This window comes from Pseudopipra pipra, chromosome 23 (assembly GCF_036250125.1).
Source record: "Pseudopipra pipra isolate bDixPip1 chromosome 23, bDixPip1.hap1, whole genome shotgun sequence".
Taxonomy (NCBI): domain Eukaryota; kingdom Metazoa; phylum Chordata; class Aves; order Passeriformes; family Pipridae; genus Pseudopipra; species Pseudopipra pipra.
In genome coordinates this window covers 5,851,705-5,879,444 of record NC_087571.1, presented here as the reverse complement: position 1 = coordinate 5,879,444, position 27,740 = coordinate 5,851,705, and the positions used below count along the sequence as shown (strand labels likewise).

Sequence of the window (27,740 nt, the reverse complement as noted above, 5' to 3'; positions counted from 1 at the left end):
CAAGCACAAGGGGACTCCATTTCCCTCATGTTCAGGCACAGGCAAGACAAACACTTACTGCAATGCTCAGTTTTATTACAGAGAGTTCAGGAGAAGGTGAGGGAGTAGGGGAACACAGTCCGTGGCTGCAGAGGGGCTCTCCCCCCCCAACCTTTCAGGGGTGCCCATTTCTGGGCAAACAGCTCCGGCCTCAGACACGTTCCAGGGTCAGTTTTAATGGCATTACAATACCCAAGTGGGGCTGTCATGCTGACCATTTACACCGTGGCCCCAAAGACAGGGAGATCCCTTCCCAGAGGTGCCTTCCTCGTGCCTCGCAGCTCCTTCCACACTCCAGGGGTGCCGCTTCCTCCTTCCCCACCAGCAGCTGCTGCACAGGCAGCAGGAGGCCGTGGACAGGATGGAGAAGCCCCTGTTCCTCCAGAACAGAGGGATGTGAGGCTGGATCCCAGGCAGGGCTCTGCACAGCACCCCCAAGCATCCCCCAGCTGCCCTCCCCCACCCACAGGGTCTGACAGCCCCTCCCTCAGCCCTTCTCTACTCTGCAGGTTGTGGGCTCGCTCATGCAGAGGGAAGGGAGGGGAGATGTGCTCCAGGCAGAGGTGGGACCCCTCTTGCTCCCTGGGTCAGCAGAAGCTCTACAGAAGCACTACAATGTGCAGGGCAGGACCTGTTCTCCCCTGGTCACTGCGGTGCTGATGTGGGAGCTGCAGGACCAGGAGCTGCTCCAGGCTCACAGCCCATGGATGTCTCCAAAGGGGGGGTAGTGCAGGGGTTTGGATTTCTGCCTGTGGTGCAGCCAAAGGCTTATGAAGGCACTGCCCAGGACAGCAAAGCCAGTGAGGGAGCCCAGCAGGATGGGCAGCAGCACAGCAGAGCCAGGACCTGGAAACAGAGAGAGGGAATCAAGAATGAACAGGGTGAAGAGAGGGGAACCCATCTTCAGAGCATGCCAGGCAGGTGTGGCAATTCCTATCCCCAGAGCAGTAAATGGGCAGTGCCTTTCCAAACACAGCCCTCTGTACCCTAGAGTGCCACCAGTAAATTGTCTTTGCATAAACAGCTAAAGGAGAGATTTGGGATGGTGCCAGGGGATTTAAGAAGTCTCTCACGTTCATGAGGCACCAGGTTCAGTGTCACTCTTTTCTAATACCTGGACAACATCTGATTGACATTAACCTTGACTCCTCCCATCTCATCTCATCTAAAACACAGGCACTGGAAGGAAGAATTAGTAAATATCTCTCACAATTGTTTTGATGACATTCCTCATTCTCAGTCAACATGTTTCACCAAAATACCACAACGTGCATGAAAAGTCTTTACAGATCCATTCTGCCTCATTTTCCTCCCCTTTCCTCCTTCTAAAGCTTCAGTTCCTTCAGAGGATGTGCCTGGGTGTGTGTCCTGGCTGAAACTCTGTTGGATCTGATGCTGATTAACCACCAGATCTGGGATTTAGGAAGGCCAGAACAAAGGTGGGGAGTTGTTGGGGTATATTCTAGTCATACCAGATGTCTGTCAAGAAAGCTGTTAAAATGAATGCTTTTCTTTTTTTTTTTCAGCAGAAAAAGCTGAACAAAAACTACTCCAAGAGAGAGAGACAGAGAAGGCAGAAGAGGAGACCCACCTTCCACAGGTTTGTACAGAAACCTGTCCTTCATCCTCCAAACTGGGCCAAAGGAGATGAGGTTGTGCAGGTTTCCATGGCTGTTCCTGTCACTGGGCTGCAGAACTGGCTCCACACTTTCCAAGCAGTCCTGGCAAGGACATGGAAAACTTCTGAAAGGGTATTGGTGGCACCTGAACAGAACCTCCTGCCCCAGGGGTCCACGGCAGGCACAGATCTCCTCAGATTCCACCTTTTCCAGCTCTGCTGCCATTCCAAAAGCTGGGTTGCTAATCCTTGGACCAGCACACGTGTAAATCTCTATTCCCTGACTCCCTTTCCCTGGGGATTAGCAACTATTGCTACCATTTCATGTCATTAACTCCCCTCCCAGACGTGAACAAAGGGATTTCCCGGGCAGGGGTGACCTTGGTGTGGTGGCTTTGGAAGCAGCAGATCCCCCCTGAGTGGTGCCAGAGCAGCCCCCCCAGGTACCTGCTCACATCCCTCCTTCCCGTGCAGACACACGTCCAGCTCGCAGTGCAGGTAGGCCACCGAGTGGTTCAGCATCTGGAACAGCTGGATGGTGAAGCTGGCAGCTCTGGACCTGCTGCTCTGCAGCAGCTGGATGTGCCTGCACTCAAATGGCAGCCTGGAGCAAAGGGCAAACAGGTTCAAATTGCAGCTGAGGGAAGGCAGGGAAGAGGGGGATCTGCTGGCAGGGGTCTGCACCAGCTCTGAGCCACAGCCCTGCCCTACAGGAACAAAAACCCCAAATGTCAGCACTGCAGGCTGTGCCTGCCCTGCTGTAGAGGACACAGCCCAAGGGCAGCAGAACTGTTCCCTGGAGGCTGAGTTTGGTACGAGCAGTGAATGGCTGCTGTGCTGTGACAGCCACTCCCTGACACACGTCTCACACCCCCGTGGTTTTGCAAACATCAGCTCAGGAATCCTCCCGTTCCCCTGTGCTCAGGTGAGGCCAGAACAGCTGTGAAATGCTGCTGGGGGAATGGGAGCCTGTGGAGAAGCCTGGCTGCCATCCCTGCACTGCTCTGCTCCCGGGATGTGCCATCCCAGCAGGAAGGGCAGGGATGCTGTACTCTGACACCTGGGACAGCACCTGTGGGGGACTGGGATGGCTTATCTACATAAGAAATGTAAATGATTATGGATGTGGGGAATTGGGATGGTTCATCTACAGAAATCCAAGGGAGATGTCTTCCCCTGAGGTTCTGTGCCTTATCAGGCCCTCGGTATTAATTACCAGGCTGAGGGAGCAGAGCACTCCTGGAGTCACTCTCACTGTTTGGAGCTTGCTCCAAAGAGCTCAGCCCGCAGCCACAGGACACAGGAGAGGGTTCCCCGAGGATGCCAGGGGAGGTGAAGCCCATCCCATCCCATGGGCTCGTGTCCCACCTGCGGAACAGGCAGCACTGGGCTCCTGGGGCCCCGGGGCTGGCGGAGGGGGTCACACAGCACGAGTGGATCTGCAGCAGGGGCTGCACCAGGGGCTGGCTGAGGTTGTCCTGCACGGCCACCAAGGCCAGGAAGGTCTCTGGGGAAGGTGCTGGAGGCCCGTGGGGCTCGGGGGCTGTGTCAGCAGCGGGGCTCAGGCTCAGCTGCACCGTGTAGTTGCCGGAGCCGCAGGCGTCGTCCCTCACCACGGCCAGGCTGCAGGGAAAGAGGGGGGACAGGGGAAAAGGTGAGGCACAGCCAGGCAACAAGGACTGCCTCGACCTGTCACTGCAGACCCTTAAATCCCGCAGCAGGAATGGCATGGAGGGAATGGATTACCCATCCAGGACGGTGAGCTCCGGCTGCAGCCCCCTCCTGTGGTGAGAGTCCTCCGGGGCACTGGGCTGGGCATCCAGCAGTGTCACCAGCCCTTCGGCTGCTCCGTCTGTCACCTCCTCCGTCCTGCCCATCTCCTCTGGCTCCGTGTTCAGCAGCAGCCCCTGGGATGAGTCAGTGCCTGCCACACCCAGCAGGGAATCCCCCCGGGCTGGCACCGGGCTCCCGGCAGGATGTGAGGGGCTCTCTGGGCTTGGAAGGAGCTGGATCAGGTCTCTGGCTGGAAGCATCTCAGCATCACTGCCAGCTGCTCTCTGGAAGGCAGTGGAGTGATTGGTGACCTTGTTCCCAGGCCTGGCAGCAGAGACAGCCAGTGCTGCTGTGGGAGGTGGCCCGGTGGCACTCAGGGCACTGCCAGGGCTGGAATGACCAGGCTCCTGTTCCATGGTGTCCTCCAGGATCTCCCTCTCCAGAGGGTGTCTGGGTGATGCAGACAGGGGTGCCTGGGTGGGCAGGTGGCTGGTGGGGGCTGCATCTCCTTTTGCTTCGCCCTCGCCCTTCCCCACAGCGGGTGTGTTCACTCTGGGCAGCACCACGCTGGGGTCAGGCTGGGGGGCTGCTGTGGGCAGGTGATGCCCTTCCTTGCTGATGAGTGGAGCAGTGGTCTGAGCACCCTGGGCTGCAGAGAGAGCAGTCCCTGCTGGGGCAGCCTGGGGGGTGCCCTGTGTCCCTCGGGGCTGTCTCTGCAGGGCAGCTCCCGTGGGCACAGAGGGCTGTGCTGCACTTGAACCCAGCTCCTTCCCCAGGGCTGCTGGGGGTGGGGGCTGTGTCTGTGTGTTCACTGGGGCTGACAGGGACACACTCACCCCCAAGGATTTACCGGGTCCTGCTTTTCCTGCCCTCGTGCTGGTTTCAGTTGGCTTTGGGGTTTCTCCCGTGCTGGCCCGTGGGAACAGTTCAGTGGGAGCTTGGAGGGCTTGGTCACCTTCCAGGGCTGCCAGCAGGGGCACATGTGCAGGAGCAGGAGAAGGTGGGCGTGCAGCAGAGCTGGAACACACCCTTGGGTGGGTCACTGCAGCCCCAAGTTTCCCAGGAACCGTGGTTTTCCTTTGGATCTCTGTTGAGAAGGGAGCCTGCACTGGGGCTGCCGTTGGTCCCTCTGTCCTTACAAAGGGCTTGGGCACCATGGGAGTGAATTCCAAGTGCTGAGGGAGAGCAGGCTGTACGGAAGTGCTGTGGGTTTGTGCTGCTGTAGCAGGCACAGGGGCCCCTCCTGAAGGAGCTGTGCTGCCCAGGGCAGCCTCTCCGTGCTCATTCCCAGCTGGAAGCACTGGGGAAGCTGAGGACGTGCTGGGTACCACGGCTGGCAGCAGCAGTGTGGTCCTTGGCAGCCCTTGGGACGTGGCCTGCAGAGGTTTGGTGCTTGTGAGCCCCTTTAGGGGGTGTTTTGTGGCTGCAGCTGAGCGTGAGGTCCCACACTCCACGCAGGGAGCAGGGGCAGAGCTCGGGGTGGTCCCTGAGCCCTGGCCAGGGGGGGCAGTTTGCAGTGTCCCACTGTGCTGGGCACGGCCTGCGGCCCCTGTGCTGCTGGGCACAGGCTGGGCAGGCACTGGGAAATCAAGGAGTCCCTTTGCTGGCAGTAAAGGAGTTACAGAATGTGGCTTTTCAGTCGTGGGAGACACTTTGGAGGAAGTGTAGGGGCTCTGCTGCGTGGGCAGCACTGATGGTGCCCCAGGGGAGGTGCCAGGCTCTGCCAACATCCGGCTCAGGAGCAGTAAATCAGTGCCCTTGGCCTCCTGGGAAGGGGGAGCAGGGATCTGCATCTCCTCTGGCGTCCTGGGAAGGTGCAGGGCCTGCCCTGTGCTGCTCATCCCCATCCCTGGGTCCAGCAAAGGACCTGGTGCTGAGGTGGCAGCTTGGCCCAAGCCCACGGTGGCTCTGTAACTGGGATGAGTTGGCTGAGGAGTTCCCTTTGCTCTCTCTGCTTGTTGGTTGGACACAGTGGACAGAGTGGTTTCAGATTTACTGGGGGGATAAGAGGAACTCGTTCTCCCGTGGCTGCTTTCAGGGGTGCCCACGTGTGTGCCCAGGTGGGTGGTTCTGTGGTCACCTTCCCCCTGAGGAAAGGGTGAGTGTGCCCTGTCCGTGGGCAGCAGGATGAACACAGGCCTGAGCAGGACCAGGCTGGAGGGACTCAGCTGGTGTAAGTCTGCCAGGTCCAGCGCTGAGGAGTTCGACGCTGCCAGGATTTGCTGGACAGAAACCAGCCCCCCAACACTGGCATTTGGGAATGTCCTGGGCAGAGGGGACTCCTGCAGGGGTCGAAGGCATATCATGCCATCAGTGCTCTTAAACAGGAAGGACAGGTTTGGGGCTGAGGTGATGGTGAGGGGGTCTCCTCTGCCGGTGCTGAGGTTCCTGGTGGCTGCATCAAGAGCCCTCCTGAACTGCTGCACCAGAGCCTGTGCCAGCTGTGCTGGGACCTCACTGGGGACACTGGGCACCCCTGGGGCAGGGTGTGCTGTGGCTGAGCTGGCCTGGCTTCCCCCTGCACGGGGTGAGAGTGGTGCTGGAGCAGGAGCTGCTGGGCTGGCAACGTGCTGGCTCTGGGGGGCTGCAGGGGCAGAGCTGTGCCAGGGAGCTGCCTGGGTCCTGCTCTCACGGGCTCCAGAGGGGCTGGGCACTGGGCTGGCTGGTGCAGAACCAGTTCCAGCTGTCTGCTGTGGGAGACCTTTCCTTCTCTTGGAGTCTTCCCCTGTGCTCACCTGCAGTGTCACAGCAAAGGCCTCCCGAGGTACAGGGTGGGCAGGAACCCCCTGAGCCTGAGACCCAGAGCCAGGGGCTGGGGGTGAAGTTGTTGTTGTGTGAAGTCTCTCAGCAGAGCTGGGGATGCCCATGGGCTGCAATCCAGCACGAGCAGGGAAAGATGCACCTGGTGGCTGAAGCCCCTCCTGAACAGAATCCCAGGGCTGAAGGTCTGCATTCCCAAAGCCAGACATTCCAGGAGAGGGTGCAGATGTTACTTCTTTTTGCTCTTTAGTAGTCTGGGAAAGCTTTAATGTGGAAATCCCTGATGGGCTTAATGAGGATGAAGTAGCAGGAGCCTGTGGGCTCTCAGGGGATAGAGATTTTCCAGGTTTACTTGTCACCATCCCATGATCAGCATCTCCTTGTAGAGCTACAACTGTGATTCCTTGAGAGCTCCTGTTGCTTTCCTGGGCAGCAGGTTTGGTGTAGTTGAGAGCCCTGTCCAAAGACAGGGGCTGTTGTCCTCCAGTTGTGCCAACGGGCCCTTGGACTGGAGATGGACTTAACCCACCAGGAACTGGGGCTCCCATCGGGAATGAAGAGGAATGGACGTGGCCTGGTGGCAGTGTCTGCAGAGCAGGCAGCTGGGTTGGGTGTCCAGAACCATTGGTTACAGCTGCTGTTGAATTCCTGCCTTTGCTGCCTGTGGTTTCTTCCTTCAGAGGCAAAGCAGGGGAAAGCTGAGTGGCCCTGGCATGTGTTGTGCTGGAATAGGCTGCATCCAGGCCCCCTGGAGCTGGCTGTGGTGAGACTGCAGAAGCTGTAATTCCAGCATCCATACCCCGGGTCCTCTCCAGGCGTGCAGGAGTCAGAGCTGCTGTGCTGCCAGGCTGAGCCTGGGGGGTTGTGTGCATCCCTGGGGGGGACCAGCCCAGCCCTGCACCTCCAGGAGCAACCCCAGCTCTGCCTGGAGATGGAGATGCTGCTGTTCCTGTTCCTGGAGGATGAAAATGGACTGTTGAAGTCAGGGGAGATGTTTTAGGCTTTGTCACCTCCATCTGCTTGAGAACAGAAAGGGAGGGGACAGCTGTGAACTGGGGAGAGTCCTGGTGTGGCCCCACACTGGGAGGGGGCTGGGGCAGCCCAGCAGCAGGGCTGGGACCAGCCCCAGGGATATCTCTTGGTCTCTGCAGGGAGCTGCCTGGCTGCTCCAGAGCTGTGGTAGCCTGGGATCCTTGTGTGGAGACAGGGATGCTGAAGCTCCCCAGGAGCTGGCCAGGCCAGGCGTGTCCAGCCTGGGGTTTTGAAGCTGCTGTTTCTGTGTGCAGGGGGTCAGACACCTCCAGGGTCCCAGGCAAGCCCCCAGGCAGCAGAGCTGTCCTGTTTGCAGCTCTCCCTGTGGCAGCAGGGCTGGAGTCAGCTGTGCTTGCCTTGGTGGGATCAGCTGCTGGGCTCTGGAAGTGGAAGGTCACCCCATCCAAGTCGTCCTCTGTCCCAGGGAAGCCCTCGCTGGGCACTGGGCTGCTCTCAGCTCTGGGCTGGGCCCATCCAGGGAAGCCCAGGGCCAACATGTCACTGGCATGATGTTCACTCCTGGAGGCTCCTAAGGAACAGAAAACAAGCCTTTGGCCCTTTCAGTTGCCCAAGAACCTTGCACAGTTTGCAGCAGTTCAGTGGAGCAGCTGCTGCCTACCCAGAGCCACGGGGAGGATGGGCAGCTCTGGCACTGCCACCTCACAGAGCTGGGACAGAGCTGACCCTCTGCACCCTCTGAGGGACCCAAAGCATTCCCCAGCCAGGGGGGAGCCCTTGACCTTCCCTGTGCAAGGATCTAAACACCTGAAGGTGCAGGGGGAGGAAACCCTGAGGCTGCCCAAGGACAGCAAAGCAAGACTAAAACCCCCCTGAGGGAGCTCCCTCAGTGGCTCTGCTTTAACTCTCGTCCCTCCCAGCACCCCAAGCCCAAGAGGAGCCCCCTGACCTGTGCTGGGTGACCAGCAGCACAAAGCTGGTTTGGTTTGACACAGAGCAGGCAGAACACAGACACTTCTCCACCTTTATATTCTCTGATCAAAAGCAGACACTTTGCCAGTTTAAAAGGCAGACCCTGGGTTTAAAAGGTTGTCTTTTTGTCCACACGTTTTTGCTTTTTTTTTTGTCTTCACGTCAGAAGCTCTGACGTTCCCAAGTATCATTCCCAAACCATCAATTAAAACATTTATTGTACTTTCCTCTCCCAAAACTTTGAGCGTTTTTGCCTGAGGCACCTGCCAGGAAACAGGCTGATCCACAAGCCATAAAAAGGTGATTATGCATTTGAGTGTTATGCATTTAAATTGTGGAGTTTTTGACAGAGGCAAAGCAGAGCTCCAGCAGATTAAATCCCTGGGCTTGGCATCCAGGTGTGGTGCCTCAAGATTCCAATGTCCCTGGGGACATTTGGGGAACCAGCACTGCTTTGAGGCAGCAGTGAGCAGGAAAAGCTGCTATGATGGAACTCAAAAAGCTGATTTATTGCTAAAAAAGGGAGGGAGGTTAACAGGTGATGGAGAATGGTATGTTAAATCTATAAAATACTTTAAACTGGGGGTTTTGTACAAACAACTGACACTCCCATGGTTTAGCCCCAACACAAGTGATCTGTCTATAAAGACAAGCACTTACTGAACTGAGGTCTTAAAGTGGTGAGAACAGCCACAAACACACCCTGCAGGGGGACAAGGTAATTTAAAGAAACACACCAAAACCCACAAAGAGAATAAAATCATTAATCAGGTGGAGAATTCTTATCAGGTTTAAGATGATGAACTGTGGTGCCTGGAAAAGGGGATTCTGAACAAGGTTTCACCAGTTTGATCCTCAGTGCTGCTTGGAACTACTCTGGGAAAAGGGACTTTTTGCTCTGCTTTCCCCACCCTGAAGAGAAAATACCTATTTTGTAAGCTCAGGTAAACAGCACAGGAATGTCCTGAGTGGGGCCACAAACACCCCCCAGCTGAAAGCCCCCAAATCCTGAGCTGCACAGGCATCCTGAGCTGCTCCTGCATCCCAGAGTTGTCTCAGGCTGCTGGCACAACACTGAGCATCCTTTCTGTGCTTGCTGATAAGGGAGGAAACAAGGCAGAGAAGCAGCAACAGAGATCAGAACAAAACACATCACTCACCAGCCAAATCCAACAGTCCAGCTGCAATCAGGACAAAGATGGGGAGTTTTTCCTGCATCCCGTGAAGCAGCTCCTGAGTCATCCCAAGAAAATACATCCTGACAGGAAGCAGCTCCCCGAGGAGTCACTGCTGCCTCCCAGAACTGGGCATTTGCTGCTTGCTCTGGAAGGGCAGAGTATTGGGTTACTTTATAAGAGCTTAGGCCAGACAGCAACCAATAACCTGTTCCAGAAAAAAAAAAAACCTGCACCAATTGGAATCAATTGATTTTTAACAAAAGAAGAGAATGTGTTCGTGTGTGTTTGCCACCCAAAGATGGAAAAAGTGGCTGTAAACGGGAGAGGCTGCTCGTGCAAGGCAGCTCTAGCCCTGGGGAAAGAGTTAAAATGCTACCTGGGGTGCTGTGGGAAGGATGTGAAGGTGCTTGGGTGTATCCAGGGGGGGACAACAGAGCTGGGGCAGGGCTGGAAGGCACCTCCTGGGAGCCTGAGGGCTCTGGGTTTGTCCAGCTTGGAGAAAAGGAGGCTTAGGGGCGACCTCCTGGCTCTCTGCAGCTTCCTGAGGAGGGGATGGGGACGTGGAGGGGATGGAGGGGAGGTGCTGAGCTCTGCTCCCTGGCATCTGGTGCCAGGACATGTGGGAATGGCTCAGAGCTGCAGCAGGGCAGGTTCACACTGGGCAGGAGGAAGCATTTCTTCACCAAGAGGGGGGTCAAACCCTGGAACAGGAGAGGTGGTCCCTGCCCCAAACTGCCAGCGTTTGAGAGGCATTTGAGCAGTGCCCTGAACAACAGCCTGGCACTGCTGTTCAGCCCTGAGTGCTCAGGCACTGGATGATGGTGCAGGTGCCTTCTAACTAAACTATTCTACAATTTCTACCCAATAAGGGTCAGAAGGTTTTGCCAGTTTGTGCTGATACAAACACACTCAGGGATCAGCCTGGATCCCAGATGGAGACATTCCACTAAAGCCATCCACTCCTGCAGTGACCCCAGGGGATGGACACTGTGTCCCTGTGACCCTCCAGGCAGGGTGAGGCTCCAGAGGAGGAATCCAGCTGCTGGATCCTTTCTTCCCCAGGCCTACAAGCATTGGCAAAGTGTGTTCTCCACTCAGGAGCCACAGAGAAAAGCCACCACACGTCGAGGAGGTGACAGCACAGCAGCAAACCCCAGCTGGCTCAGGGCAGCCTGACCTGACATTTGGGTGAGGGAGGAACGAGACCCACAGGGGAAGAACAAGAATTTAAACTTTCATAACAGGATTTAAACTTTCATAACAGAATTTAAACTTTCATAACAGCCAAAGAAGAGACCAGAGGCTTCCTGGGCAGAGTCACACACACACAACCCTTTTTTCCTTTAGCCCTAAAGCCCCAGAGTCCTTGCAAACCTTCCCCTGCAGACACGAGCAGCACACAGCAGGTATCTCCCAGTGCCAGGCACCTGCACAAACACACACAGCCAGCCAAACTCCTGGAGAAGGGCTGAGGGGAAGGAGAGAACAGTCACACAGCCCTGGCTGCCCTGAGAGCAGAGCAAACATGAGCAGTCAGATAAGCAGCACAGTGACAGCTGGGGACAGCACAGGGAGGGACACTGGGGGTGAGGGGCTGGCTCTGGCAGGGGATGAGGGGATGGCTCTGCCAGGAAGCACCAACAAACCCTGATCCATCCCTCAGCAAGCTGCTCGAGTGGAGCCTGGGGGAGGACAGACAGCACAGTCCCAGCCCTGCCACTCACCTCCAGCTGGGAACCAAGGGCAGGTCACCTCGGCTTTTTCCCACTCTCAAAGTTGTCTGGGAGAGAAAATCACCCTGACTTTTGGCATTGGTACAGCCCCTGACACACAGAGCCCCGATTCCAGCCAGTGCCTCCACCCCAGAGCTGCCCCCAGCAATCTGTGCCCTGCCTGGGGCACTGAACACTCTGGGAACAAACCCTGGGGTTTGTGCCTGTTTGCACTGAACCCACCCACAGCATTTGGCCCATGTTTGTCAAGGCAGGGTGCAGCTCAACAGCAGGATCCTAAAAAGCCAGAGATTATTAAATTGGGATTATCAATTCTGTGCCTTTCACTGAGAGGGGAGAAAAACCAGGTGCAAGAGAATTTCCTTCTCCTCAAGTGGGAAGATGATTCAGCTGCTATTTTGAAAAGGAGATGATATATAATTTGTCAGCCACTGTTCTGGAGGGACAAGATTACCCCCAGAATAGACACCCACAGGTGTCATGGAGGGAAGCTGAAGAGCCATTTTAAAGTCAAACATGACTGGCCTGTGCTTATTCATATAAATGTAATATATTCTTTTGTTTCCTGTGTTTAAAAACAAGGCCAAAAAAAATGGCCATTTCTTGTGTCATTTATTAAAGCAAAGACAGCTTAGTGCAAGCTGTTATTTTAGTTGGTAGCCTAAATAATAAATTAACTTCTTTCTCCTGATATTGTTTTACTGGCTTCCTTGTGGGACCACAAATGCTTCAAAAAGGGACTAAGAAGCTGATGTGCTTTGAGTTAGTTTTATTAAAGAAAAGAATACTCAACAATAAGTGGGATGAAGAACATGTTTGGAGGGTCTCTGGAGGGTTCAGCTGCTGTGCACGTATTTCATGGAGGAGTTCAGGATGGCCAGGCCATTGAGCTTCCTCAGCTGGGGAATGTGCCTGGAAAGACAAGAGGAAGCTTTCTGGGAAAAGGGTGGTGACTACAATGAAAGTCTGAAGCTTTCACTGCCCTGCCACACCCCTGCCCAAACCTCCAAGGGTGTTTAATGCCATATTCAATAAATCCCTCTTAAAGCAGCACAAGAAACAGAGTTCCTAGATTACTATTCCCCTCAGAAAGGAAAATAAATAATGCCTGATCATACTAAAATAGATGGCATTTCACATCAACAAAACTAAGAAAACAAGGTGTTTCCCTTTCCTATCTCTGGTGTGTTACACAAACCTCCCAGCAGATACTTCAGTGCTGCTTTGGCACCTCCAGCAGAAGCAAGGCAGGTAAATTCTGGGACCTAAGCATTATCCCTTGCTTTCTGCAGTGCTTCAGGATGCACATGAGCAAGTTAAACTCGGTTTCCCTGCATGGAATGCAGCCCAAGCCCCAGCTGTCAGCCTGGCACTCCCCTGGCAGGCAGCAGCAGACACTCCTTGCTGACACTTCTACTGTTATCCTGCTCTCATTATTGCTCTGACCTCTACAGTGATTTCTAACATCCCTTCTTCCAGCACAGGCAAACGAACTCCTTGAAACGTGTGAAGACAGAGAACCAACCCCCCAGGAGCCCTAAAGCAGGATTTTGGGGAGAGGACAAGCGGGAATTCCAGTTGGAGGAAGGGTGTTTATATAAAATAACCCCCTGCCCCTGTGGGTATAATTGCCTTACTCTGGCTGGTTTTTCAAGGGTCATCACCCAAAGAAGCCCCAGCTGGAGCAGCCCAGGGGTGCTGGGGCAGTACCTGGGCTCAGCAGCACAGAGCTTCCCCAGGGCCACGGCCGCGTTCTCCCGCACGGCGGGGCTGGCAGCGTCCCCCCCGGCCAGGCTCAGCAGCAGCAGCACCACGTTGGAGCCCAGCAGGGCTGTGCCTGCCCCGGGCACCCCCAGGCACTGGCTGAGGCAGAAGGCAGCATTGCCCCCCACCATCTCCTCCTGTGAGCGCAGGAGCCGCAGCAGCACCGCAAACCCTGCGGGAGAGGCACAGAATTCACTCAGAGCTGCTCGGGGAGCACTGACCTCCCCTCCTGCCCCCACCTGAACTCCCGGGGGCTGAGCCTTCTGGGAAACCCGGGGGGAGCAAGGGAATTCCCTGGCAGGGCTCAGGATCCAGGAGGGATCAGCTTCACCTGCCCAGCTGTGTCCTCACTAAGGAGAGGAGCTGGAGGTGCCACCTCTGCAGCTCCCACTGGCCTGTCCCCCTGGCAGGGCAGGCACAGAGAGCCCAGTCCACTGTCTGAAGGCAGAAATGCTGTGGTGGGAAGGACAGCTGAGAAAAGGACCATGAAAAGCTTCCTGTAGATCCTTCACCACCACAGGGCAGCTCAGCTCATCCACCTCTGGAACCAGCAGAGTATTTTCTGTGCCCTTGGCAGAGATGTGCAGCTCTTGCTGACCTCTGCAAGCAGCAGCACCTCAGGCCACAGAGTCTGGAAATGTTTAGAGAGACCACTGTCTCCATAAAACACAGCCAGGAAGTTTCCTTGGGGATTTACATAACTTTGTTTTGTTTGTTTGTTTGTTTTTCTCCATGGTCCCTCTTCCTGATCACACCCCACCCTTGCTGCTGCAATAATATCTCCTGCAAAGGCAGAGCTGCTCCCCACAGCAGCAGGGGCTGGGGCAGGGGCTCAACTAAGTGGCCCAGAAATGCAATTCAATGTCATGGGACTAAAGCTCGATTCCAGTGTCTGGGTTGGCAAACAGAGCTGACAAAAAAAATAAGAAATAAGTGACTTCTCAGAGGATTAATACCCAGAGCTTTGGAGGGAAGAATAAGAAGTGTTGGTGCTATTTGAGGAAATGAAAGCTTCATCTGCAGATGACAGTGAAACTCATCTGGGCTGCACAAAGGGAAGATGATGCTCTGAGAGGCTTTTAATGAGTGGAAACCCTTGGGGTTCAAGTTGAACTACACACACTGACAGTTTCTTGACAGGTTCAACCATTTAGAGCACATTTAAGTATTCTCTGTTGTAGTTGCATTAGCATTAATTGAAGCTGGATTTTAAAGCAATCTAAGCAGTGTTATACCACAAGACTAGAGCAAATATACTCCAAAATACCCTGACACCTGGCCTGGTATCATCACTCTGTCTCTGTATCCATCTTGTTTTAATAGCAGGCCAAATAAACACATGAAAGGCACCATAAAACAGCCTCAGCTTCTGGAAATCAGAAGTTTCTTATTTTAGCCACTAACTTGATGAAATACACCCCAATTCAGTTCCAGTTTACCAGCACTTTTCCCAAAATACATCCCCTGACAAAGCCTACTGAGCCATCTCACCAGAGGAAGGTGCAGTTTCCTAACTCAGGCTCATCACCTGCTGTGCCCATTTCAATCCACACACACAGCCAGGCCCACCAAACACCCCCTCAGGAGGGGAAACAGCACATCACCCAGAGAACGTGGCTCAAGTCTTGCCAGAGTAAAACCCCGAGTTCAGTTCCACTGTGGAGGGAAAGGCAGGAACTGGGGGAGATCCCAGCTCTGCTCTCAGTCTCCAATCAGTGGAGTTGGCACTTACTTTTATCTGCCTTCACCAGCTCTTCCTGGGCCTGCCTGCTGCTCTTGGTGCAGATGCAGAGGGTCTTTATGCCATAAGTGGCTGTGAGCTGCCCTCCAGCCTGTGGGATTAAAGCACATTAACAACCAGTTCACACTCACCTTGCCCAGAGTTCCAGAGTGGAGACACTCAGCTATTCCTTATGCCTAAGCCCAAATATCCAATCAAAACCTTCAGAGAGGATGAAAATCACACAAAACCCAACTATTTCAAAATGCCCTGAACGTCTGGAGGCCAATTCTTTTCAAACCATCAGCTCTGATGGTTGCTATAGACAAGACCCAAGCTGAGTGTCTTCTTCTAGGCTAACCTGGTCTGCATCACAGCAAGTGTGCAAAATGCACCTCAGACACATCCTGCCAGACACAGAGAAAACTGTGCAGCCCCCAGACTGCCTCCCTGGCTTAAAACTAAACCTGGCACCTTAAAACTAAACCCAGACTGTCACAGTGGACACCAGGAGGCAGACACATCCTCCCTCTCCCAGGGAAAGGAGGCCAAAGCCGGGGCAGCTGTGGTTTGCTGAAGGGAAAATACGAGCAGAAATAAAGGGAGTTTAACTCACTTTCAAGAATTTGACCATTTTCTTCACCACTCCTGCTTTCACTGCCTCCTCCACCGCTGAGGAGGACGCTGGCAGCACACGGCTCAGCACCCCAATGGCTCTCTGAGTCAGGGAAAAAGGAGAGGGGAGCAAAAGGAAATGTTTGTTTGCCCAGGAAACTTCAAATTATTTCGTTCGGCAGGAAAAAAAACCAAAGTAATCAAAGCACTAAAAGGAGAAGTTTACAGAAATTCAGAGAATCACAGACAGAGAATCTAACGAGAAACTTCTTGAGGATGAGGCTTTTTTACTGTTTAGTGAAAACTGAACACAGCAGAGCTTCTAAACTCAGTGCAGGGGAGAGCTGAGACCAAACTGAGCCCAGTACAACTCCCTGCATGTTTATTCATTCAATAACACCATTATCAGGAATGTTTTAGGCCTCAAAGTCTCGTGTACAGACCTGTACAGGGCAGAAGTTTGCTCTGCTGTGTCAGGTCAGCCAAGAGCACGTTTTGCTGCTGACTTACTGTGACAATCCTCCCGTCCTGGTGGCTGAGCAGAGCCAGGCACCTGCCAGTGACGGCCACAGCAAAGTCCTGCAACAACAGGGGGGAAAGCTCACTTGCTGGGAAGGGTTAGAGCAGAAATGGGGTCACAGACAAAGTTCTCCACAACAAAGGATCCAGTGGAGATCAGGGAACAGCCCTCAGTAAGTCACTGAACGTATGGAATTCTTCCTTCTCGGTGGAATCCTGAGTTTTGAATGGTTTTGGAATGTGCCCAGTGCCTCAGAGCATCATACAGCTGGAGAGTGACTCCAAACAAAACATTTATACCTCTATGGGAAGATCCTACGTGTGCTTTACACTGGTTTTTTTTCTCTTAACTGTGTGTTTACGTAAAAAGTGGTGGTGGAGAAAATGTTGTCAATTTTTTCCACTTTTTAGCCTACTTAAATTGTCAACAACCCTTAAAAATAACCTTAAACACCATAATTTTTTTTAAATTCACAGATCTTGTATACCTGGATGGTCCCATTGGATTCAAGCAGCAAGTTCATCATCAGGCCCAGCAATGCAAACACACACTCCTGGTAGCTGGGTGTGCTGCCCTCAGGACTCTCCTCCTGTGTGCCAAGGGAAGGAGGAGAGCAGTCGGGTCAGACACTCACAATGAGCTTCCTCAGTGCTCTGGGGAAGCATCAGTGTCCCCTGATGCTCCAGAACTCAGAGGGGAGACAAAGCCCTGGGAGAAGCAGAGCCAGTGATGTCTGCTGGACACAGATTTGTTCAGGGGGTTGTTTCACCCTAGAGCTGCACACTCCAAACCTCCCATGGTTGGGCACTTAACAAGACCCTTTCCCACCCTCTGCACTCTTTAGTTTCCGAGTTCACACTGGAAGGGGCTGCTTTTAAGGGGCCACTCACCCCCCTCCACCCCCCACCCATCCCCAACCCCTGCGAGCCACGAGTGCCCCGAGACCCCCAGACCTGAGGGATCTCGGTCAGGGGCTCAGAGCTCTTGGGAGAGGCAAACAAACAGACATTTCCCCGGCAGGCAGGGCTGCAAAGCCCCTCCCAGCCCCGTTACCAGCAGCTGCAGGCAGCCCTGCCAGCACTCCCTGCTCTGGGCCACGCGGGAGCGGATCCCGGGATCTGCACACAGGCTGCCCATGATGCCGATGGCACAGGACAGGGCTGCCAGGTCCACCCCCCTGGCACAGGCCTGCAAACACAAGGGTGGGAGGGACAACTCAGCACAAACCACAAGCAAACTGCAGATCTGTGCTCCCACCCCTCTGGCAGCGGGAAATGTGATTCCTAAAGGATCTCCCAAATCCCAGCAGTCCCAAGGTTCCAAATCCCCCTCGTTCTCACAATGAACCCCCTGCTGATGCTTCAGGAGTCCTGGGGAAAAAGTGATGACAGGATTGTGTGTCCCCAGACCTCACCCTGAGAACGTTTCCCAGAACAGAACAGCTGCAATTCCAGCCAGGAACGCTCACAAGGAAAGAGCAACAGACAATGGAAGAGTCACGTAATTATTGCCTTGGTGCTCATTTGGAGAAGTGGAAATATTTTCCTTCCCAGCTGTATCTGCCATTCTGCAACAGAACCAGCCTTCCCCCCCAGCCTCCCTCTCCCTGAGGACAGCTTTCTGTACCAATATATTTTAAGTTTGCTGTTTAAATAAACAATACCCAGGAAAGGGATCTGAACCACCAAACATCTTTGGGACCTGAAGTCCTCTCTTCACCTTGAGCTCTCAGAAGGAAACAGAAAAAGTCCCTATCCAAGACATCCCCAGTTGGTGACAGTGGATTAAAGTCACATGAAGAAGAGCATAACACAAAGCTGAAGGTGGAATCCTGGCTTGACAGGTTCCCAGTGGGAATGTGCAACCAAGTCCAGAGTTTTTACTGAATATTAAACTAGGGATGTGCAGGACAAAGTACCAGAGAATAAGAACATTTTCCTGAGGAAAGTGTATCACAAACCTGCATTTTTTACACCTACAGAGACACAGACCTGTGGTTCTGCTGCAGTTCTACCCCAGGAGCAACATGGGCACGTTAGTTAGACACAAGTAAACCAGAAACACAGAAACAGCTCTTTCATACCAGCAACTGGGTGAATAAAGGCAAAGCACCCGTGGAAAGCTGGGCCTGACACTGGGCTTTGAACCTGGGGAGAAAGAAACACTCAAAGACAAAAATCCCAGACAGAGGCAACACAAGAGCAACATAAAGACAACAAACATCAGCCAGCAGTGGAACCCCACAGCCCCTGGCACTGGCAGCTTCACTTTATAAAGTGCAACTTCACAAAACAGAAGGAGAGATCTAAATTACCTTTCCTCTGCAATTAAGTCAGACAGTATGTCCATGGCCCTGCCAGCCCTGCCATCGCTGCTCTTGACAAATGCCAGCAGAATCTGCAGCCATCTGTTATTAAACAAAAACCAAAAAATTGGTGTCAGCTTTGGTTTAATTATTAAAGATTTTATCACTAAAGATCAAGATTCCCTTTTCTCAGGCTCCTGGTATTTCAGGCCACAGTTATATCTGCCTTTTTTAAGCATCCTCTCAGATGTGTCTCATTTCTTTAACCTTTCCTCCCAAGGAAAAGTGCCTCTGGATCAATGCTGTACAGAACACAGTGGAGTGTGTGCAATTGTTACAGAATCCTTTGTGTTCATCCATTATTCCTTCAAACCATGCAGTGCAAAAGCAGTAAATTGAAATTCCACCTCTGGTTAACTCTGGAAGGAAATAGCAGGATAACAGGATAAAGGGAATAGAATGGTGGTTCTTTCTGCGCTCTGTGAGCCATGGCAGCATTAAATAACCACAAAGACCAATTATTAAACGAGGAGAGACCCTCAGCTGGAAACAGGAGCCACCAGAGGCAAGAGTGGGAGCTCTGGGCAAACACTGCCCTGTTTGCAGAAGGTACCTGTGCCTGCAAACCACACCCTCAGGAAGGAGCCCTTCCCACTTATTTCCACAGACATTTTTAGACACAAAATTTACCAGAGTTTTACCTTTACAGTGTGTCCTCTGAGAAAGCCTCTCCCCTGGGTGCTGGGGCAGTGACAGTGTCACCCAGGCACTAAGGACATTCTCCTGAGCCACTCTGGTGTTTGTTACCTGCTCAGGTCCTGGTGCCTGACCAGCAGCTTCCTCCCTCTCTCACTCTCTGAGTAAAGAGAAATCAGTGCCAGTGTCTCCCTTTGGATCTCTGGAATCCCAGAGGAAAGCAGCTCTGGCAGCTGGGCACTCACAGCAGGCTGAGTCAGCAGGAGACGCTGATTTTCTTCTGGAAAATACAAAAGAGGATATCTGGGAGCAACGTCCCACAGTGGCATCCTCATTGCTCTGGGGGTTTTTTTGCAGCATGAATATTTTATTTGGCATCAGGTGAACACAGACAGCAAGCATTCTGTATTTCCCCTCGTGGAACTCTGCACCAATTCACCACCCACCCCAGGCCATTTCTCACCCACGTGTGAGCTCCCTAAAAACACAGCAAGGTCCACCTGCCCCAGGACTGCTCACTGTCAGTGCTAAAGGGATTCTCCTCTAATGGCTCTTCCAGAAAACTCTGCTTTTTGCAGGTGTAACTGCTTAAAAATGACAAAATGATACAAGTGGTATTATCTTAAGAGCAGCAACAGTCAGGGGGAATTTACTTCCCAGCCCTTGGGCAGATCTGAAATGCTCCAAGGAACGGGCTGGAAATCTCTCAGGATGCACAGGGGCTGCCACAGCTGTGCCTGGGCACATCCAGCTCCTGCCTCTGACCTGTAAAACTGCCTTTAAACCAGGTCTGGTCCCAGATGCTGCCCCTGCCAAGCCCCAGCCCCAGCAATGCCACATGAACTGCACGTGGATTCCTGTGGATCCCAGGGCTTTACCATTGCCAGCACACACAGCCTGCCACAGCACCAGGAGGGACACACACAGCTCCACTTCAGCTGGGCTTCTCCTCTCTGCACAGAGGCACCTAAAGGAGAAATGTCAGCTTGGAAAAAGAGCAGAGGACAGACCAAGCCATTGGTTCTTTGGGGGGGAAAAAAAATCAGCAAAGCCCCCAGGGATGAGGATGTGCCACAGGAACACTTGAACTCATCAGCTCTAAGGCCACCCCTGGGTCAGCACTTTTAGGACTATCAGATGAGTTTTGCAGAGGACCTTCCCTGGGAACAGGTTTAGGATCTACAAACTCTACCCTGGGCACAGCCAGCCCCTGCCTGAGCAGCACAGAGCACAGAGAGGGGGATAAATTCAGCTCTGCACTGAACAACTGTGAATATCCAGGGCATAAAAACTCTGAGCAAATCTGGAAGTGCTTCAGGGCTGTTTACAGCCAACACCCAAAACGCTGCTGAACCCCAAAGAAGGCTGCAGGTCCCCAGAGATGCTCCTCCTGATCACAGAGACCTTCACAGGTTGCATAAGCCCAAATATTTACTGATGGCAAATTCACAGCACCAGGGAGTCCAGCCAGGGATATTTAAAGTAACTGAGTGCTTTCAGATGTCCTTTTATATTAAGTCTTCTTTACAACCCTGCTCTCACCATGAGAGATAGGATAACTGTCCAGGAAGAGGAGACAGAAGCAGAAATTAATTATTTCTGCCCACTGCATCCAAGAGAGCACTGTTTGTGTGGGACTCAGACACAAGTCACCCCTTTCAGACGTTACAATCTGTTATTACATTCTCTTTTGACCATTCCATCTGCATTTCAGGAGGTGATTGTGTTTCTCGAGAGCAGTATTTTCATTTCCTCCTGCTGGAACCCCCCTCTGCTCCCCTCTGCAGAGCTCTCACCCTCCAACAGCCCCGTTGTCTCCGAGGATACTGAAGCCATTGTTTGTTCTAAACAACGTTTGCTCAGTGCCTGAAAAAATGCAGAGATAACCAGATCAGCTCTGTGCCCCACCTGCCTGGTGGAGACTCCTGCTGTCCTGTGACACAGTGCTAAAAGAAAAGGTCACTGCATCGACAGCTCTGGGGGAGGAACATCATGACAACAGAGGGAATGAATTAGGAGCAGCTTCGAAGGTAAAGACCACTCTTAATTCATGCCTGGGGCTGTGAAGAACAACTGACTTCGAGCTAAAGACTCTTCAGGAAGGCTGGAACATGAAACTGGCCTTGCAAATCAATTTGTGTTAACAGGGAATTACAAATGTTTCTAAACAAGTGAAAGGGCTCTTCAGGGACCCAAATCCCTCACAAGTCTCAACAGCTCAGCTACAACACCTAGTTCTAAAAAAAAATGATGTAAATACCTACTGGCCATCCTGGAATACCAAATGTGGCCAATTTTATGTTTTAAATATAGGAATAGTTGCCCTGTTCCTGTAAAAACTGCTCCCCTGTAGTCGTCTGCCTGGATCACAACTCCCAGGAGCAACAACCTTTGCACCAAACACTTACAGTCCTTCACAACTGCTGCCAAAAGCCTGATCCCTCCTGTGTAGAACAGGATATCCTGGCCAGGGCTGCTGAGTCTCTGCAGCAGCTCTTTTATGGACAGGGCAGCAACATTTCCAGCCTGAACCTCCTTCCTGGCTCTCTCTTCATCCTTCACCCTCTTCTCCTCCAAGTCCACCTCGGCCACACAAGCTGGGAGGTCAAAAGGAACCAAAGCATGGCAGGTGAATGGTTTCTTCTGGTGAAGTTCCAGGTGAAAATGAAGTTCAGCCCCTGCTCACACCTGCACAGGTGACCCTGAGCTCTGGGGAGTGACCCAACCAGAGCCAGAGCTGCCTGCCCAGAGCCAGCACAGGGCTGAAAGGCAGAGCAGTTCATCAGAACACAGGGGGGGACGGTGTAAAAGTGTCTCTCACCTTTGAACAGGCTTTCCTTCTGGGGATCAACCTGCAGCATCTTCTCATAACACTGCCTGGACTTAACAGAGAAGAGAAACGGGCCCTCAATTTAAGATAAAAACAGGAAGATGGTAAAATGACAACTTAGTCAGAGTCCTCCTGCTTAAGCTCAAAAGTTTTTGGGCCACAGCATTTAATAAGTGTGAAAAATAAAATTAATGAAGACACACCAGTAAAAACTTTCCCAACTCAAAGTTGTCTGTTATTCCCAGTCCCTACAGCCAGCAGCTCTTTCAAATTAAAAGGGTTTCCAATAAAACCCAGGAAGCTGCAAGTGGGAACAGAAAACCAGCACTGCAGTGAGAAAACACAAAAGGAAGCACAGCATTAAACCTTCTCCCTCTCCCCCACAACATCACACCAAAGTCAGAACAAACAGGGTCCCAGCATTCAGTCCATTTACCTCAGGGTAGTGTTTCAGTGCCAGGTGAGCCTTCCCCATCAGAAAATAGGCTTTAATACATTTCTCATTGCACTGTGTTAAAAAAGAAACTATTAATTATGTGTTTAGAAAATTTTAGCCTTCTCATATTTTTTCCAGCCTTCTGATTAATAGTTTTATCTGCCCAAAAGAACTGTGGACAAAGAGGAGGGAATTCACATCACCTACTAGAGGTGTCTAAAGTTTCTGTGCTGAATTATCACCTCCAGGGACCAACTTCCCTTCCCTGTGCAAGGAGCACAGGCTTTGCTTTAAGGTGGAAAGCAGGACCTTTTCCAGTTCAGTTGGGTGTCAAAAATATGGATTTATTTATGATTAATAACCTGCTAACTGTGTTCTAGTCATGGGCATCACTGATGGAACACAACTGAAACTGGATCCAGCTTTATATCTTCACCTTTTCCTTTTGGGAGCTTCAAGAGTCCATTTTTAAAAGGCTGGGCAGAATATTCTGTGCCAATATGTGCAGTTATGAGCTCATTGTCACCCCAAACTTTTTAATTAAATGCTCTTAAGAGCCAGAAAAGCTTCTGCACACAGGGAGCACTGAAATATTAACTGGTTTATGCTGTTTAGATTAACTCAGGATGCAGCAATCTGGGTACATTCCCTCATTTCCATCAGCCAGTTGTCTCTATGCCCTCAGTTCCACACAAACCCAATCCCAAAATTACCTTTAATGCCCATTCACAGTCACCAATGGCTTTTTCATACTCCTGGATCTTCAGGTAGGCCTGAGATAAACCCCAAAAAATGTCCAGGCAGGAGAATTAGAGTCCTTCAAACAACTTCTGCTGACTGTTGTACAAACACCAGCTAATTAAAAAGAATAAACCAGGCTGCTGATTTGCCTGGCCATTGATTTTGCAGGATAATTACCAGCTGGTTCTTAACTTGTCCTCCATCTCCTTGGGGTTTGTAATTTAGAACAAACTTAGTAAAATTCAACACACACACACATGGATTTTAAAAGGGAAACAGAGAATGCAAAGCAAATGTTACATTCTACAGCCATATAAGTGATCCCTAAAAAGAATTAACGAAAGAAATCAGCGTGTTTTAAATAAAACTATGAATTAGAATGGTTTTTTCCTAGTTATTCTGGAGGAGTCACATCCAAGGGAGAGGAGACCTGAGGAAGACCCCGAGGAAGGAATAAACACATTTGGGTCGCAGAAGGATCTTCCTGGGCTCTGCCCTGGCACAGCAACACCCAAACCAGGCAGAGCAGCTCTGCCCACTGACCTGTGCCCTGTTGGTGTACAGCTGTGCCCACTGCCCTGTGCCCTGTTCCAGCTGTGCCCACTGACCTGTGCCCTGTTGGTGTACAGCTGTGCCCACTGACCTGTGCCCTGTTGGTGTACAGCTGTGCCCACTGACCTTGCCCTGTTGGTGTACAGCTGTGCCCACTGCCCTGTGCCCTGTTCCAGCTGTGCCCACTGACCTGTGCCCTGTTGGTGTACAGCTGTGCCCACTGACCTGTGCCCTGTTGGTGTACAGCTCCTGCTTGTCCCGGAGCTTCCGCAGCCCCTCCGAGTAGCTCTGGATGGCCCCGGCAAAGTCTCCTCTCCTGAAGTCCTCGTTCCCCTTCTCCTTCAGAGCTGCACAAGGACACACCCTCAGGGCCCAGCTGGGAGCTGCCCAGGGCTGGCTGAGGACACAGGGACACCCAGACTCGCTCCCTCCATCCCAAACCCTTCCAATAAACGGGATAAGGTGGAGAGGAACAGCTCTGTGAGCCCCCAGCCCTGCTACAGACAGCTCACTGTGCTGGGCACGGGATTTGGGGGCTCAGACAGACAGAGCAGCCACTCCCCCAGCTCCTGCCATTACCCAAAAACCCTCGGAGCAATTACCATTACCCAAAAACCCTCGGAGCAATTACCATTTGCCAGCTGCTCCTTTCTCTTCCTCTGTTGAGCTCGTTCCTTTGCATCCTTCTCCAGCATTGCCAGGAAAGCATCTTGGAGCCAGGGGAGTTGGTGGCATTTCAGCCGAGGGAAAAACAAAATAAAAAGAGAAAACTCATTAAAATCAATCTACAGATGAGAAAAAAAAAATATAATTTCTGGGGTATTTCTGAGTCATTTCTTAATAAAAAAGATGCTGTGGGGACATTTCACCAGTTAAAGTGGAATGTGAATGACAAGCTATCACAGAGAATGATGATGCCACCACTGCCAGGACTGGCACACCTGCCTTGCTGCAGCTCATCTCTGCAGATAAACATGTTTGCTTTTAAATTCAGAATGCAAAGTCTGTAGATGAGAGGCCAGAACACAGTAACTCCACCAGCAAGGCTCCTACCTATGGAAAACACAGCCATGCTGCTAAAACCCTTGAGTGCCTTCCTAGAGCTGACTGGATCTTGATTAAAATTTTATTATCAATTTTATTTTATTAATGTTATCTATTGATTGTATTAAATTCAATGTATTTTGGTAATTTTATTATTAACAATTTTAAAATTAAAATTAAACTTTTTTTACTTAAAAACTCTGATTTTTCACTGAAGAAGCCAGCTTTGACTGTGGCAGGAGAGGAATCAGGTTTTGCATTAACAGCAGCTCTGCTAGAACTGGTTGAAGGGATGTCACAGAGCAGAGTGAGCACTGTCCTACCTGCATTTGCTGCCTCTGCTGGGCCCTGAAAAAAGAGAAACACAGCACAGGGTTTTTAACAATTTTTGACATTACTGGAAAGCTTCTACTTTTGTCTTCAAGGAGGCAAGTCACCAAAATCCAAACCCCACTGCAGGAATCAAAACCTAATTAACCAAGGGACTCGTGTGTCCTCAACTAGTTTTGCTCAAGTTCCTGAAGTGCAGGTAAAAGCTGTAAATTGTGGCACCTCAGTGCAGGTAAAAGCTGTAAATTGTGGCACCTCAGTGGAGGTAAAAGCTGTAAATTGTGGCACCTCAGTGCAGGTAAAAGCTATACATTTTGGCACCTCAGTGCAGGTAAAAGCTATACATTTTGGCACCTCAGAGCAGGTAAAAGCTATACATTTTGGCACCTCAGAGCAGGTAAAAGCTATACATTTTGGCACCTCAGAGCAGGTAAAAGCTATACATTTTGGCACCTCAGTGCAGGTAAAAGCTATACATTTTGGCACCTCAGTGCCTGCATCCAACTCGGATAAATCCAAGAGAAACCCTCTGTGTTCTCAGCAGCCCCAAGGCACAGAAAACATCACATCAAGCACCTCCCAGTAAAAGAACTACTGGAAAAAATAAAGCCACGTTCAGCCCATGGTTGCAAATATTGTTTAAAATTCTTTCCCCTGAGCCAGGGCTGAGAATTATTTAAAAGAGTTAACCCAGCTTTGATCTCAGAGGCAAAGCCCTCACAGAGGCTCGGGTGTTGATGACTGTCCTGTTCACTGTGGTCTTGGTTTCCTCCTCTTTGCTGGCTCCTTCCTCCTGGAGCCTTCTCTCTGCCTCAGCAAGGGCTTTTTCCTTGACAGCCGAGTCTGTGGACTTCAGGCCTTGCAGCAAATTGCCTGAAAAGAAGACGGGAAAATAAGGGATTTATATACACACAGGATATCCAAGTGATCCTGGGGGGACCACGAGCTCAGCTGGCACCTGCCTTTGAAGTGACCAGCACGGCCTTTATTATAGAATGACAGACTGGTTTGGGTTGGAAAGGACCCCAAAGCTCATTTAATTCCCCCCCTGCCCCGGGCAGAGACTCCCCCCATGGACCAGGGCTGCTCCGAGCCCCGTCCAGCCTGGCCCGGGACAGTTCATAAACACAAACATCCACAAACTCAATTTCCCGTCACTTTCCGGAGCCCCCCGGAGTGTCTGCGGTAGAAAAACAAACCAAGAGATACATTTATTTATAAACAAATACATATGTGTATATATACACAAAAGAAAGCGACTCGCAGCATCCCCAAAGCATCACCTGGGCCCGTGGGGAGGCACCCGAATCCACGGGGACACACCCGAGCTCGCAGGGAGACCGCGGATAACCCAGTGGAGCAGCAATCCCCCCTTTTCCACTCATTTTCCGCCTCCCTTTCCCCCCAGACCCCTCCCCGGTGTTGTTCCCTTCCCCACCCGGAGGGGCCGGGGACGCGCGGCCCCCGCTGGACACTCACTGACATCGTCCACGCGGCGCAGGAAGCGCTGGAAATCCGCCTCGGTGTCCTCGTCGCGGAGCATGGCCGGGGGGACAGACTGGGGGACAGACAGGGGGACAGGGAAGGGGACACGGGGGACACACGAAGGGCCCGGCGGGGCCGGGACTCGAACCCGCGGCGCCGTTGCCGGGGAGACGCGCCCGGTGACGCCGCATCCGCGGGAGGGGCGCGGGTGGGCGGGACTATGCAAACGAGGGGGCGGTGCCATGCAAATGAGCGCTTGCTATTGCGCGGGCCCGCCCCGGGATCACGGAATTACGGGATCACGGAATTACGGGATCACGGAATTACGGGATCGTTTCGGTTGGAAAAGCCCTCCCATCCCACCCCGTCCAACCTGTGACCATCCCCACCTTGTCATCGAGCGCCGCGTCCACTCGTCCCTTGGACTCCTCCAGGGATGGGGACTCCAAACCTCCCTGCGCAGCCCCCTCCCGTGACCACCCTCTTTCCGTGGAGGAATTCTTTATTATTGTTAACAATCACCTCGTCGGGAGACGCTGCGGGGCCGCGTTTCCAAAGCCAGAGCGCTGGAGGTGGTGGTTATAGGAGCTGTCGGCCACCAAAGGGAGCCAGAGCATCGCCCAGCTCCTGCTGCGCCGCCGGGATGTTCCCATTCCAGGCACATCCTCACCCGCCCGCCCGGGAGAGAACGGCACAGGCACAGCGAGGTGACCTGGCAGCGGCGGCAGCGCCCAAGGACGGGTCACTGTGGGGTCTGATGGGTGTGAAATTAGAAATTCTCACTATAAATTTCCACCCCGCAGCTCCATTCGCCTACCTCTGCTTCCACGGCTCCCGGGAGGAGGAATCCCGTGTGCCAGCAAGATGCTGAGCTCCCTCACTCCACAGGCAGCACATCCCCTGCCCCATCCACCCCCTTTGGAGCCAGAATATCCCTTAAACCCCTTTTCCCCTCCCTCATGCACCAAACCCAAACATCTCCCTTCTCCCGCTGCAGCCAGCTCTGCCTGCGTCATTCACCATCCCAAAGGTGGGGGTTTTTCCCTCTAATGAAGCTGTTTCCAGCCCCGTGTCCGTGGGGTCCAATTAAACCCCCCCTCGAGGTGATGGCTCTGGCACTGGGATGCTCAGAAAGCTGGTTTTTTTACTGGTTACCCCAGAAACCCTGGGGAACAAAACCCCGCTGTGCTGGTGCAGCAGATCTGCACAGGTGAGACACACCTTTACTGAAAGGTGTCCAGGTCTCCATTTCCAAACAAAAGCACTTAAAATGATGCCCTGAAGCACATGCACGAGATTCACAATTTGATTACAAACCAACCAATTATAATGTCTGGAAAGAACAAGAGAAAGAAGGTGTTTGTAGCACAAACATCTCCATCCACGCCCCTAACTCCCCCCCAGCCCTGCTCTTATTACCCCAAATTACTAATTACTTACCCTAAATTCAGGCCAGACTGGGGGTTAAAGTTGCCACACTCAGCCAGGGTGACTTTGCCAGTCGGGTGCCACGGCCTTAACAGAGGGAGAGAGGAGTTAAAGAACTAAAATGGAAATTAAAAGGCAGGTCTGGAGACTGAAAAACGGCTGAAGAAACACAAAGATCTTGCAAAGAATTTGTCAGCTGTTTGTCACTGAG

At 52.3% G+C, this 27,740-nt stretch overlaps 2 protein-coding genes across 9 annotated transcripts; both read right to left on the bottom strand.

The window, feature by feature from the left end:
• Window positions 1-54: 54 nt before the first annotated feature.
• LOC135401989 (mucin-4-like) lies at window positions 55-7,719 on the bottom strand. Of its 2 annotated transcripts, XM_064634616.1 has the most exons (5): window positions 3,404-7,719; window positions 3,026-3,280; window positions 2,105-2,261; window positions 1,631-1,760; window positions 55-885 (listed from the first exon to the last, which is right to left on the bottom strand). In XM_064634616.1, exons 1-5 carry the CDS (start codon window positions 7,717-7,719, stop codon window positions 734-736), a joined length of 5,010 nt encoding a protein of 1,669 aa, XP_064490686.1. In that variant the 3' UTR covers window positions 55-733. The 2 variants fall into 2 exon arrangements, with proteins under 2 accessions (XP_064490686.1, XP_064490687.1); XM_064634617.1 differs by lacking the exon at window positions 2,105-2,261 and having other exon boundaries at window positions 759-885.
• Window positions 7,658-26,440, bottom strand: TTC12 (tetratricopeptide repeat domain 12). 7 transcript variants are annotated; one of them, XR_010425003.1, is made up of 23 exons: window positions 26,100-26,437; window positions 25,338-25,489; window positions 24,610-24,634; window positions 23,874-23,951; window positions 23,468-23,589; window positions 22,663-22,722; window positions 21,950-22,021; window positions 21,505-21,565; window positions 21,092-21,280; window positions 20,480-20,549; window positions 19,562-19,650; window positions 18,795-18,963; window positions 17,997-18,089; window positions 17,766-17,829; window positions 16,736-16,870; window positions 16,170-16,271; window positions 15,673-15,741; window positions 15,164-15,265; window positions 14,560-14,659; window positions 12,774-12,999; window positions 11,857-11,975; window positions 11,055-11,110; window positions 9,399-9,475 (listed from the first exon to the last, which is right to left on the bottom strand). XR_010425003.1 is itself a non-coding variant. In XM_064634633.1 (21 exons), the coding sequence occupies exons 1-21, from the start codon at window positions 26,290-26,292 to the stop codon at window positions 7,736-7,738; spliced, it is 2,124 nt and encodes a 707-aa protein (XP_064490703.1). In that variant the 5' UTR covers window positions 26,293-26,440; the 3' UTR covers window positions 7,658-7,735. The 7 variants fall into 7 exon arrangements, 5 of the variants coding, with proteins under 5 accessions (XP_064490703.1, XP_064490702.1, XP_064490701.1 ...); XM_064634633.1 differs by lacking the exons at window positions 11,055-11,110; window positions 11,857-11,975; window positions 12,774-12,999 and adding an exon at window positions 7,658-7,751 and having other exon boundaries at window positions 9,313-9,475; window positions 26,100-26,440; XM_064634632.1 differs by lacking the exons at window positions 9,399-9,475; window positions 11,055-11,110 and having other exon boundaries at window positions 11,818-11,975; window positions 25,371-25,489; window positions 26,100-26,439.
• Between the last annotated feature and the right edge of the window lie 1,300 nt (window positions 26,441-27,740).

Excerpts from the sequence above, each read along its gene's own strand:
- LOC135401989 (XM_064634616.1), bottom strand. The coding sequence starts at position 7,719 with ATGTTGGCCCTGGGCTTCCCTGGATGGGCCCAGCCCAGAGCTGAGAGC. Across the intron at positions 2,262-3,025 it reads CAGTGCTGCCTGTTCCGCAG|GCTGCCATTTGAGTGCAGGC; the intron begins GTGGGACACGAG and ends CCTTTGCTCCAG. Across the intron at positions 886-1,630 it reads TCTGTACAAACCTGTGGAAG|GTCCTGGCTCTGCTGTGCTG; the intron begins GTGGGTCTCCTC and ends CTCTGTTTCCAG.
- TTC12 (XM_064634631.1), bottom strand. The coding sequence starts at position 26,292 with ATGCGGCGTCACCGGGCGCGTCTCCCCGGCAACGGCGCCGCGGGTTCG. Across the intron at positions 17,830-17,996 it reads GACTTAATTGCAGAGGAAAG|GTTCAAAGCCCAGTGTCAGG; the intron begins GTAATTTAGATC and ends CTTTCTCCCCAG. Across the intron at positions 13,000-14,559 it reads GCTGGTGAAGGCAGATAAAA|GGTTTGCGGTGCTGCTGCGG; the intron begins GTAAGTGCCAAC and ends CCTCTCCCGCAG.